General features: G+C 41.5%; 2 protein-coding genes across 3 annotated transcripts in view; both read left to right on the forward strand.

Moving 5' to 3' along the window:
- The first annotated feature begins 3 nt into the window (after positions 1–3).
- LOC121860983 (CDP-diacylglycerol--glycerol-3-phosphate 3-phosphatidyltransferase, mitochondrial-like) lies at positions 4–5,592 on the forward strand. 2 transcript variants are annotated; one of them, XM_042358408.1, is made up of 9 exons: positions 4–139; positions 622–895; positions 1,009–1,131; positions 1,698–1,841; positions 1,957–2,084; positions 2,460–2,640; positions 4,019–4,393; positions 4,703–4,928; positions 5,249–5,592. In XM_042358408.1, exons 1-9 carry the CDS (start codon positions 129–131, stop codon positions 5,449–5,451), a joined length of 1,665 nt encoding a protein of 554 aa, XP_042214342.1. In that variant the 5' UTR covers positions 4–128; the 3' UTR covers positions 5,452–5,592. The 2 variants fall into 2 exon arrangements, with proteins under 2 accessions (XP_042214342.1, XP_042214344.1); XM_042358410.1 differs by having other exon boundaries at positions 14–154.
- Positions 5,593–9,274: 3,682 nt separating this feature from the next.
- The window catches only part of LOC121860984 (popeye domain-containing protein 3-like), a 9,560-nt gene continuing 5,941 nt past the window's right edge, over positions 9,275–12,893 (forward strand). Inside the window, exons 1-4 of the mRNA XM_042358411.1 lie at positions 9,275–9,865; positions 11,970–12,171; positions 12,325–12,462; positions 12,598–12,779. Of these exons, the coding sequence (XP_042214345.1) occupies positions 12,078–12,171; positions 12,325–12,462; positions 12,598–12,779 (414 nt within the window). The 5' untranslated portion in view covers positions 9,275–9,865; positions 11,970–12,077. The remainder of the gene's footprint in view (positions 9,866–11,969; positions 12,172–12,324; positions 12,463–12,597; positions 12,780–12,893) is intronic.

Here is a 12,893-nt window from a genome sequence, read left to right on the forward strand (position 1 = left end):
GACAGATGTACCACCAAGATGGCCTCCTCCTGCTGCTCCTGCCTCTGTCCCGGTCTTCTTCACTTAACTCACACCACAAGACGTTAATTAACTCCTAACTCACACCACAAGACGTTAATAAACTCCTAATGAATATAACGTAAGATATCACAACGTAAGCAATACATTAACGTGTCTATAAAGTAACTAGTACATTTGTTTGATTCATTTTACTTTAACTTTCACCTTGTAAACATTTTAGTCTAAGTAATATAGTAACATAAAGAAACTCTTATGCTTATTTACTGTTATCTTAATATAGATCTTGCTGATAATGAAGATGATTTAAACTTAGGAATTATTAAAGATATTATCTATTTTAATTAGTTTGTTATAAATCAGGTGTTTCTTATTATACCGTATACTTTACATTTCTCTTAAGGGAAACTTAGAGGAAAAATTTAATACTAATTTATATTCATTTATTGTATTATTTTCAACATTTTATTAGAACTTTATTAAATTTGGAATATATTTGTATGGTTGGGAGTCGCCTATTATATATATGCTGAATTAATTGTAAACTTCTATGGTGATTTTAATGAATAAATATGTATCTATCTATCTATCTATCTATTCCAGTAAGTGGTTGTGGTGGAGGCCTCGGGTAGTGAGGTGTGTGTATCACTCTACAGTAACTCAGGTGTTGGACCCTATACCATCCACCTCACCACACACACGACCGCAGCAGCAACACCACCACGACCCCACGATGCCCGACACAACAACCCTCTCACCCTCACATGACGCAGGGGAGGAAACAGCGTCGGCCACAACCATACACTGCCCACTACTGCCCACTAACTTCCAGTGGATCGTCCGACACTGCCCTGCTTTTCCCGTCAATGGTTCAAAAGTGAGTTTAAATTGGTTGAGTTTTCTTCCATCATCGTTTATTCTCCAAAGTATTTTGTTTAAAGTTTATGTCAGTGGAAAATAATTACCCGGAGAATTCTGTCCTTGTTGCAGGTGAGGGTGATCACGGACCCGCAGGAGTTTTACCGAGAGCTCCTCAGTAGGGCTGGTAGCGCCTCACATCGGATAAGTATGTCATCACTGTATCTCGGCACAGGGAAGCTTGAAAAGGAATTGGTAAGTTGAAGTTTGATTTACTACTTGGCTTCAGTACAGTCAGACCCGTTTTAATGATGGTTTGGTTTACGAAAATTTGAAGTTTCGGAAAAAAAAATATAATGTGTACACCAATTTTTTTTTTAATAATATGTTTTGAAGCATTTTGTGACATTTTATTTATTTATTTATTTATTTATTTATTTATTTTCATAGAAACATATCTCAGCTTCTATAGTGTGAGTTTAAGGGAAAGATGGGAATCAAAATATGAAAAATTAATATACAAAGTTTTTTTTTTATAAATACCTGTACAATATTATATAATACTTGTGATCCTGACACACTGTGATCAATGAGTTGTATGAGTAAATCTATAACATTAGGCTGATGTAATGTTGGCTGACACTGTAAAGTATCTACACGGTAAAACCTCTATTTAATGGACTATATGGTGAGGAACGGCCCTTATATGGAGGTTTCACTGTACCTGTACCTTTTTGACACCAGAAGATAACAGCTGACAATATACATCATTGTTTTGCTTTACATAGTCTTCTACGCTCTTAATCAATATTTTTTCGCAGGTATCAGTCATGAGTGAACGTGCTGCCCTGTGTAAAGATCTCCGGGTACACTGGCTCCTGGACTTCACCAGAGGGTCACGCGGAGACTTCAACTCCCGGAAGATGTTACAACCTCTTGTCTCCAGCTGTCCAGAAACATGTTCAGTAAGTGTATTTAATCTCTTCACTGAAAGAAGGAAAATTTATAATTATACCGATGAGTCTAAATTAAGTTTATTGTGTATGATTTTTTATATATAGTGTGTGTGTATGTCAACAGGTGTCACTCTACCACACCCCAGACCTGCGAGGATTCCTGAGGCATATAATCCCACAGCGCTGGAATGAAACAATTGGCCTCCAACACATGAAGCTCTATGTATTCGATGACTCCCTCGTTATATCTGGGTAAGGACTTTGTAAGTAAAAGGAGGAAAATTGTTATGTAAATTGTCTAAACTGTCGCAGCATCACGTTCTCCTTAAGACATCACATGTTCTCTCCGATTCTTCACTCTAACATAGTCTAATTTTTTTACTAGTTTATACTTCCTAATTAACATAAAAACAAAATAAACAACATTGATAATTTACAGGAAGCGAGTATTTGGTCCTTGGGAACTGATAATTTTTTTTCTCTGAAAGTCATTACCACAACTAAGTACTGTACTGTATAGTAATCATAGATGAGTAATTATGTGTTATAATACCATCGTGTGAAGCCATTAAGATATAGTCGATGTATAATTAGAAGTCTAATTTGCCTGCCGGTCTATAATTTCAGTGCCAACTTAAGCAACGACTACTTCACTAACCGCCAGGACCGTTATTTCGTCTTCGATGACTGCCCGGAGCTCGCGCAGTTCTACCACACGATCATCGAAACTGTCGGCAAGTTCTCACTACGGCTACGGGCAAATGATACCACGAGTTTGTACCCGGAGACGTGTGTTCATCCCTTCCTGGTATGTTGTGGAGGACGTACAGTGCAGTGTGTCCATGTTTTATTGGATTTTGGTAATGTAGGTAATAGATTGTGTAGGCTCTGTAATGTATAATTTATATAGTGTACAAGTTACTTAATGTATAGTGTAGTGTTATTTAATGTATAGTGTATAAGTTATTTAATGTATGGTTTAGGCCATGAGATGTATAGGTTATGGAGAGGTTCTTGGTGGCATGATCTATAGTTTATTGTGTGTTTTGGGTAGATTTGAGAATGTATATATGTAACAAGAAACAAAATGGGTTTATGAAGCTTCTAGTCAATAGGTAATGTAATTTAAGCAATGTATTGTTCATGTAGCCTCAAATAGCACACACAAAATTACATGCCTAGAGCTGTCCATCCTTAAAGGACTCTTATTAATTTTTCCTGCCATTTAAAACAAAATATATTAACTTATTAATTTTTGCTTAAAGGCTTTTTTTTTTATTTATTTAGTACTCTGGAGAGAGGGCAGTACTGTAGTTGATATATTAAGAGTGAGTTCAGTCCAGTACATTGAGGTGTTGTGGACATTACCTGAAGATGGGCATAACAATGATAATATAACTCCTCCATTAACGACTTTAAAAGAGACATGAGTTTAATCCCTTGGCCAGGAATGGGTGATGGTGGATTGGTAGTGCACTGACCTGACTGGCTACTCACTACACCATCTTGTAAATTGTGGTAAATGTTGTGAGAGATGCTTCCACCCTTCTGATTGTTTAGTGGCTAAGGACTATATATTGCTGTTTGTTTTTATGCTTATCCAATTGGGTTTTTTTTCTGGTTATTTGGATAGATATTGAACACTTTATAATGATTGTGTCTGTTGCTAAAGAAATATTTACTGTACTTTGCTAATTTTCATCTGGTGCAAGAATGGCCTTGTCCCTGCCTCATGATCTCTAAGTGTTCATTATCAAAGGTGCTGTGATAGAAGAGTGGTGGTCTGTGTGTGAGAGAGAGAGAACCAGTAGAAGTGTGACCAAATAATGACTGTGGAGAGGTTCTGTAGGGTCAGGATAACTGGTCTGTGGAAGATAGATATGGGTAATTGGAAATACTGTAACCTCTTCGACTACAGTCTAACAAACCCCTATCTCACTGTTCAGTAGGTCAAATAATGCCTACTGGCTTCTCTGTTGATATGTACTTCCATCGCTTCACAACTCCTCCTTACCTACCTTGTCTTTCCTACTGTACATTAGATTCAACCATATTGATGCACTACTGTTAGCAATTAATCATTTGGTCACCCAGCAGTATAATGGAGCTTTATAAGATTAATAAAACAAATATTTAACTCTGGGAATGATTTAGGATGTGTTTTAATTGTGGAATATGTCTTTCAGAGTGACTACAATAAATACTGTTCCTCTGTGAAGGCCGCCCTACTCAACCTGTGGAATAAGGAATGCAGCAAAAATTTGTCAAGGTTGAACCAATTGCTGAAAAGTCTTGGACAAACAGACATTGATAAATCAGAGGAGTGCATAACAGACACTAAGATAAACCACTCACTTGACACTATAGTATTTCCTACCTTACAAATGGGGCCGTTTAGTATCACCAATGACAGTGTGATCACTAAAAAGTTATTGACTACTGCTGAGAGCAATTCAAGAATACAGTTAGCATCAGGATACTTCAACTTAACAGAGGAGTACATGCAGTGTGTTCTTCAACAGTCACAAGCTAACTATGGTATTCTTATGGCTCATCCCAGGGTGAGATAATATCTTCAGCTTTGTTTACATTCAGTGGTGTTTTTTAATGTTGTTTTCTTCACTTTAAAGAGATAACAAATATGATTTATGTTTGTTCTTTGCTTTTAATTCATCACCATCAACACAGCACCTGTAGCCTTGAGGCATCGTGACTTCCCTCAACTACAAGCATTATTGATAACATATTCATTGTAAATATTTTTGTTTTACTAATGAAACTTAACAATTTTACATATGAGTTATCTTTCCTTCATAGGCCAGCATTGTAGCATAGGTTACCAAGTTAACAATACTGTATTATATCTACAGGCTAATGGATTCCTTGGTGCTCGTGGGTTTGCTGGGGCCATCCCAGCTGCCTACACACAACTGGCCAAGCTGTTCTTTGAGAGGCTACAGAGGGGAGGAGCAAGTAATCGCATCTCTATGTTTGAATACCAAAGACCGCGCTGGACATTCCATGCTAAGGGACTGTGGTACTACCAGCCTGGCCACTCCTTACCCTCCCTCACCATGATTGGCTCTCCAAACTTTGGAAAGTGTCTCAGACTCAAAATTTTAGCTAATGTTCACTTGCTCTAAACAGTATCTTGATGGAGGGGTCCGATGAATTTAAAAATGAACACCGTGACTCCTGTTGTCGTTGTAGGGTTGTCAATATCCTTTATCTTCTGTGTTATAATATCTCACAAAATCGTAAAGATACTTTTTGGAGCATGTGTACATATTTTTAAACTGCTCTAATTCTGTGGAAAATATTATATGATATTATAACTTCACTCTACTCTACTAGGGAGTCGTCTACAGTACAGTACCTCAGCATGTTAATATTATCTTTTAAACTCTCTCTTACAGGTTGGAGATCAGTTAATCGGGATTTAGAAACTCAGGTTATTGTAGCGACCAGGAACACTGACCTCCAGGTGGAGCTTCACCATGAGCAGGAGCGTCTGTACACCAGCTCCACCGAGGTCACCGGACAAACCTTCACCGAGAGAGAACGTTTGGTCCCTTACTGGGTACGCTTGGTCATGCCTATTATTAAGGTCTTCTTTTAACCGTTCAACAGGTACAGTGATAAGTCCAACATGTATAGATCATCATCCTTGTACAGCTACATGAAAAAAAAGATGTGTTCATAAAATTTCCCCAGAGATTTTTTTTTATAATAATGTAAATAAAGTTTATTGTCTTGTTCACGGTAGTGTGTATTATTTTTCTATATTTTGTGTTGTATTCTTGTTTGCATTCTGACTTGTTTTCCATGTTACAAAGAAGCTGAGTGTCCATGGTGTTCAAGGGTAATGTTGGAATGGTACATTATAGTATTCACACATACCGGGACAAGACCAGAGCCATGAAAGTTGTGTGGGAGAGGAAGAAGACCATGGGTTTAACTCCATCTTCAGCCCCTCCCAAGAAGCTGAACCTCCTCGTCCTGAAGAAGTTCTTTACTTGTTCAGGTGTAGAAGGGGTAAAGAAGGTCGTCTGAGCGGTGGCCTTAATGGATACATTTGGTGAATGGGGACAGGCCAACAAGTGAAGGACATTTTATACATCAATGAAGTTACATACACCAACGAGGTGCCACTCAAGGTAACTGCTGAACTTTGTGACAATGCAGTGTGGAGGTCATCTCCCACACTGAAATTGAACATCTGGAGCTCGACAAACTCATCAGGGAGTCCAGAGGAAGCTGTCAGGACTCATCGGGGAAGACACCTTCACCGTGGTTGGTTTCCTTGGAGTACCTCCCAAAGAGCTTTTACTGGGATGGGACACCATTCCAGTAAAACAATACAGACCAAGACCAACAAGGTGCTACCGTTGTCAGCACTACTGCCACGCAGCTAAGAAATGCCGGGCTCGGGAGGTCTGCGCCACGTGCGGGGTGACTTGGCACCAGCACACCTCGTGTGAAGGAACACGGAAAAAGTGTGCAGTTTGCAGTGGCCCTCATTCTTCCTCCAACCAGGAGTGTCCCAAGTGGAGGGAGGAGTGTAGGGTAGTCAGCCAAGTTGCAGTAGAAGAGAAAACTTAGCTGCAAGGAGGCTATCCTTAGAGTTGAGAAACAAGAAGAGATAAATGAAGAAAAGAAGAAACAAGAGGATGAAAAAAGCAAAGAATTAGAAGACTAAGAAAAGAAAAAATAACATATTTGTGAGGAAGGGGATCAAATGTGTACCGTCCAGAAGAAGAAAAAGAACAAAAGGAAGAGAACGCAAAAATAACAAGACTACGTCTTTAATGACCTCAGATGTTGACGGCTAGAAAATCAAATCAACGAATGAACGAACTATAGTATCGTATATTGACATTGATAAGTAAATGGAGGACAGAACAAGAATTTCTCGGTAAAGGTAGCCAAGGCCACCTACTTCACCTTAAGCACAGTCAGAGAGGCCAAAACTCCAGACAAAATTAACATAGGTTTATTAAAATGACTGTGACCTTCTGATACAGCTGTTTATTAAGCTCAGTTAAAAGATGGGAACAGTTAAGAAAAATAACAACCCATCATGAATTAATTTTACAAATCCTTCGACTAAGTGCCCAGAGTTTTTTAGTAACATGATCATCCACTGAAATCTCTGGAGATCATCTTATACATGTGGCTGTCACTTAAGACCTCTGGCAGGTACAAGGGATCAAGGATACTTATGATGCAGGAATAATAGACCAGGGGGGGGGTGTACAGTTCCGTCCATAAGTGGTACACTGGCGGTGAAGGGTGCATAGCCTGTTGTACCCTTTTTGGACGACAGGTCACTACGCCGACCCTCCCACCAACACACACTGGAGCTGGCAACAGTGCAGTGTGATTTGAAAGAAAATACTCATCAAAAGGACATGCGAAGGATATTGATATGAATATCCTGCTGATGAGAGAAGAATATTAAAACAATAGGGAAATTGGTTTTGAATGAACCCCATAAGAAGTAGGTGAATAGAGCTCATATATCAAGAGTCTTCAATGTATTCATTACTTGAAGTTTTTTGTATAATATTCTCGCTATATATACAGTATATATGTGTGTGTTACGCTAAATGTGACAATTGCCGATTAAGAGTTAAATAATATTAATTCGTATGTATCACATCTTCGACACACTGAAACACACCAACACAAGTGGGCTGTGTGTGTGTGTTTCACCGAGGTGGTTGTGTTACTTGCCGCTGAAGAGAGAGAGAGTATTATACGGAAGACTTCAAGTAATGAATACATTGAAGACTCTTCATATATGAGCTCTGTTCAACTATTTCTTAGTGTTCATTCGAAACTAATTTCCCCATTGCATTCTGATATTGTAATGGATACTCCTATCACTATAGATTTCTGCTCTCTTAACAGGATATTAACACATCTTCATCATCCATCAGCAGTAACTGGCCGATATTCACATTAATATCGTTCCAATCTCTCTCTCGACGAATATTCGTTCAAATCACACTGCACCGTTGCCAGCTCCAGTGTGTGTTGGTGGGAGGGTCGGCGGAGTGACCTGTCGTCCAGGAAGGGTACAACAGACTATGCACCCTTCACCGCCAGTGTACCACGAACTTCTGAACGGAACTGTATATGAGGATGAGGGAGGTCTTGGTGGTGTGTGGGGAGTGTAGAGGCAGGGGAGGGTCTTGGTGATGTGTGGGAAGGTGGAGGGGGAGGGGGGAGGTCTTAGTGATGTAAGAGGAGGGTCTTAGGGATGTGTGGGGCGAGTGTAAGAGGGAGGGATGGGGAGGGTCTTGGTGATGTGTGGGGCGAGTGTAAGAGGGAGGGGGGGGGTCTTAGTTACAAAGTATCCTCAAAAGCAACAGAAAGACCCACAAGCAACAGAAATGATCCATGTGAACAACAGTAACCAACAACGGTGAACCTGACAACGGTAAGAACATTTAAAGAGCTACAGGAACAGTTTCAGTGGCCAAGAACAACAGGGTGTAGCAACAGACAGACACAAACAGGTCATGACCGAACGAATCTTGTATTAAAACCAACAGTAATAGCAACAGAAACGGCCAGCCAATTATCAACAGAAACACGTCCACGAATAATAACAGAAACACAATAAGCACCACCATTACCAACAGAAATATCTCCCATCAGTCAAAATCAACAGTAACAGCCCCGTCAGTCAATAGATTACTGCTCTCCTGATCTTCACTACCACAATGTAAAGTCACTGCAACACCACAACAACAGGGAGACTTGACATCACAATCTTCCAGTGATTCGATCTTTCTTTTTAATCATTTTTATTTATTTATTTTCGTTATGGCAGAGTCTCTGTGCAATTTTGACGCCATTTTGCCCACCGACTTTACGACATAGGGATTACCTGAGCATAAGATATCCCAGCTTATTTCACCTGAGTATCATCAACCTAACCTACCCCCCCCCCCCCGTAACGTGAGAGAAGGGGGAGGGGGGTTCATCTTCAGGTGAAATAAACTGGGGGGGTATGTAATCTGTAGGTAGTCTAGCTTCTCTACACCACCACCCCCGCCCGGCTGAGGTACTGTACACGACCCTACTCTAGCGAAAACACACACACCATCCAGTTTATATTGTCCTGAGTCGAGAGTCGTGTTTGTTTACCTGTGTGACGTTCTCAATCTTCACATTAAACCCATTCTGTCATTGTTGTTTGACGGAAAGATTAAAGGTACGCCGACAATAGACTGTGACGGAGGTAACTGGGTGGGTGAGGAGACTGGACACGTCACCAGCCCGGACAATTTCGTGTGTGTGTGTTGAGTTGTATTTTTCATGCACAGGAAAATGCAGCATAACCTGGAGGTGGTGCTGGAGACATGTGGCATCTCCTGACAACCTTTGTACAGCAGGCACGCTTTCCCGTCGCCATGGATACCAACCCCGGCACTCCTTTCGCCTCTACCTGAGGCTGCTGGCGGGGCTGGTCTCACTCACCTCACAATAGTTATTCAATAAATTAAGCAAAAAAATAACATCATAGTGGTGGAGTACAAGTGAGAGGACTACGTGAGAGCAGCGTTAAGTATCGTGGGTTGCAGGGGAGCGTGGGGCGGCCATCGACCACGGGGGCTGCACCAAATATACCTCAGTGTGGCGTAGACACGGGGAGGAGACTAACCTGCCGCCGCTACCATCACCACCATCACCCACACACACGCCTTCACCACCCACAAAGGACCCTCGCCTGAGCCTACATTACACAACACTACACTACACTACACTACCTACACTACACTACACTCCCGTCCATGGTGGCTATCAGGATATTTCTCTCTGCAGGAGGAAACATCTCCAGTGAAAATAAGGTGCTTTCAAGGACGTCTTGGCTGCTTTGACGTTCGCGTGACTAATATACGCCGGTGGTGGTCTGGCTCACGAGTCACGACACGTCAGTCTATCTTCAGCACTCCAGTAGGAGGTGTCACCGCCCGCCTGTCCCTCCCACAACACATGAATCTACCCTGATTCTCCCGCAGGTGAGTGTCGAGATGTTCAGGTGCTCATTACCTCCCTATTTAAAGGTATGATAAACACCCCGTTGTACCGTCAGACCAGGGGACGTATTTGTATTATTGTGTGGACAAAACAGTGTGACATTATGATGGTCAGTAGCAGTGCCACCTGTTGTGCTGGCATCTCACATGTTAGTCACTGGGGCAGTGCCAACAACAACCTCGGGAGGGGGGGGGGAGGCATTGTGTCCCCGCCACAAGTTTACCAAAACAATCTTCAGATCTTCCATGACTTGCACGTTATGTTTCACCAAACCGGAGATAAGAGAATAAATGTATGCGACAGAAGCGAGTAAGACTTGGATGTTATCATGGCCACGTTCTCTGTGTCGAGGGTTTAGTGAGGCCGCTGAAGACCTCCTCACACATCCCGTCACAGAGAAAGATAAGCGTACGAACTTTAAAGAATTCTTCCTTTTTCTCCAGCTTAATGACCCAATTAGATTCGTGTCATATACCCATTTACCCCCTCCCTCACCCCACAAAAAAAACTCTTAATACCTGAACATCAGTCTTTGTTCTACAGTTAACTCAACCCCTAATATACGTTTCCACACTTCCAATTGGGACCCTAAAAAAAAAATCCTCGTAAGAACCTTTGAGAATTGACCTATAAGTCCTAACTTAAGATACGTTGCCAGTTTCTCACGCCCAGAAGAATAAAAAACTTTATCCCGAAACACAGGTACAATAGACACCTGAGAGTTCTTAATAACGTCCGTATATTCGTTAGTGATGATATTGTGTATGAACGACAATATTTACAGCCAAAAAAAAAAAGAAGAATGGAGCGATGCACATGAGATCTATTGCTTACTTATACACTTCCATAACTAATCACTATACCAAAACACAGAGGAAACTAATTATTACTCTGAAACAACTAATTCAAATTATAATATAATCATCCCATACGATAACTTAAAACTAATTAACTAATTCATCGAAAAATACGAAAAGTTATGTAATTTACTTTGTTTATACTTAATGTTATCAGTCCTGTGTGTTACTAGTGTTCCTTAAAGTAATACACATAAGTAACAGGAGCACTTAGGAGGAACAATACAGAGTTAGAAGCCTTGACCGCGTTACTTAATTCGATGGAGCTTACGTCACACCCTTCACCTTCACCTCCTCACCCTTCCGTTACCCCCCGTCAGTTGTTCGCCGTCTCTACTAATTATTTGGCTGTCAGTCGTTGAGGTAATTTGGGGGAGAGGAATGGGTGGTGCTGGGTGTTAGTGGTAGTGGTGGTGGTGGTTGTTGCTGGGGATGGTGGTGTTGCTGGAGTGGTGAGGTGGTGGGTGGTTGGGGTAGTGCTGAGTGGTGGTAGTGGTGGTGGTGGTGGGTGTGGTTGTTGCTGAGGATGGTGATGGGTGGTGCTGGGTGTTAGTGGTAGTGTGGTAGTGGTGGGTGGTTGTTGCTGGGGATGGTGATGGGTGGTAAGGTGGGTGTTAGTGGTGGGTGGTTGTTGCTGGGGATGGTGATGGGTGGTGCTGGGGGGTAGTGGGACTGACTATACAGGTCGTAAAATAACAAAACTTAATCCTCAATGTAATAAAAATACAAACTAAGCAAATTATGTACTTTTTCTTGATTAAAATGAAATAAACAACAAAATAAACATGATTTGAATCGCAATAACGGTGAAAATAAATAAATGGAGGTAATATTCATATCTTCACAGGGACTGGGGGGACCTTTGGTAAATAATAAAAATGACGTCAATTTGGATATTTTCACAGGGACTGGGGACCTCTGGTGAATAATAACACTGACGTCAACTGCACTGCCATAACACATCAAGGCCCTGGCACCGTCTGGCTCGCCTCTCCTCTCCCATATTAGCACCAGACAGTAATGTTGGAAGTTTAGTAGAACATAAAGGATGAATTATATGAGGATAAGAGAGCTTTGTTATTTTACTGTTATGAGGTCTTATGTGGGGTTAATAATTAGCGTGATAATGTGTGTGTGTGTGTGTGTGTGTGTGTGTGTGTGTGTTGACGTGTTGTTTACATGTGCAGTGATAAGCAGGGAACACTAATTCTTTCTACACTTTAAATAGGAAGTTATGTGAGGTCTGGAGGTCGCACGAGGTCAAGAGGTCCCACGGGGTTAGAAGCTCCCACGAGACCAAGAGGATTCACGAGGCCAGGAGGTCACGTAAAACCAAATGGCGGAGGATTGGGATTACAACCTGACAGATGTCGACTCATTCAACGTGACTGAAGATGATTGGCAGTCGACCGTCAACTCGACCTTTCTGGGTAAGTCCTGTGTGTGTGTGTGTGTGTGTGTGTGTGTGTGTGTGTGTGTGTGTGTGTGTGTACATTATAACGACAGGTGATCAATTACTCTGACTATCACACCTGAACACCCCCTCATTAACAGGTGTCATAATAATCTCTTCTCTACGTCAGGGTCACTGTTCTCCTGCGCTCACTGGACACACCCACAGCACCTCCTCTTCCAGCTGGCTAACGGGTGCTTCTTCGTCAGCTATTTGGCGCCCTCTCAGCGTATGGGACTTCTCTTCATGCACTGTATACTCATCTTAGGTACGTGGGCTTTCGTCAATGTTGTTATTTCAGTGTTCCTACTGTTCAGGTTTTCCCTCTATATCACGTGTCCCGCTGTTTCACGTGTCTTGCTGTCTCATGTGTCTCGCTGTATTATGTGTCCCGCTGTTACAGGGTTCTTGCTGTACTCGACATGGGCCTGGAATGTGATCTGTGCACCGGATGTGTTTTCCTGGAACTTCACATTCATGCTACTCAACATGGGTCAGACGCTGTATATTATCTACCAGATGCGCCCCGTCAAAGTCAACAAGGAACTCGAGGCTATGTATGAGGCACTCTTCCAACCCCTTGATGTGAGTGTTTGTCTCTTGTCTATCTATATCAATCATTATATATTTATTTATCACTCTATCTATCTATCTCTATTTATCTATCTGTCTATTTTATCTCAATTTTTACATTATCGA

This window comes from Homarus americanus, unplaced genomic scaffold (assembly GCF_018991925.1).
Source record: "Homarus americanus isolate GMGI-L3 unplaced genomic scaffold, GMGI_Hamer_2.0 scaffold52806, whole genome shotgun sequence".
Taxonomy (NCBI): Eukaryota; Metazoa; Arthropoda; class Malacostraca; order Decapoda; family Nephropidae; genus Homarus; species Homarus americanus.

What these genes read in the sequence shown, in the direction of transcription:
- LOC121860983 (XM_042358408.1), top strand. An exon ending in GGAAGCTTGAAAAGGAATTG is followed by an intron (nt 1,132 to 1,697) that starts GTAAGTTGAAGT and finishes ATTTTTTCGCAG; the next exon opens with GTATCAGTCATGAGTGAACG. An exon ending in TTCTTATGGCTCATCCCAGG is followed by an intron (nt 4,394 to 4,702) that starts GTGAGATAATAT and finishes TTATATCTACAG; the next exon opens with GCTAATGGATTCCTTGGTGC.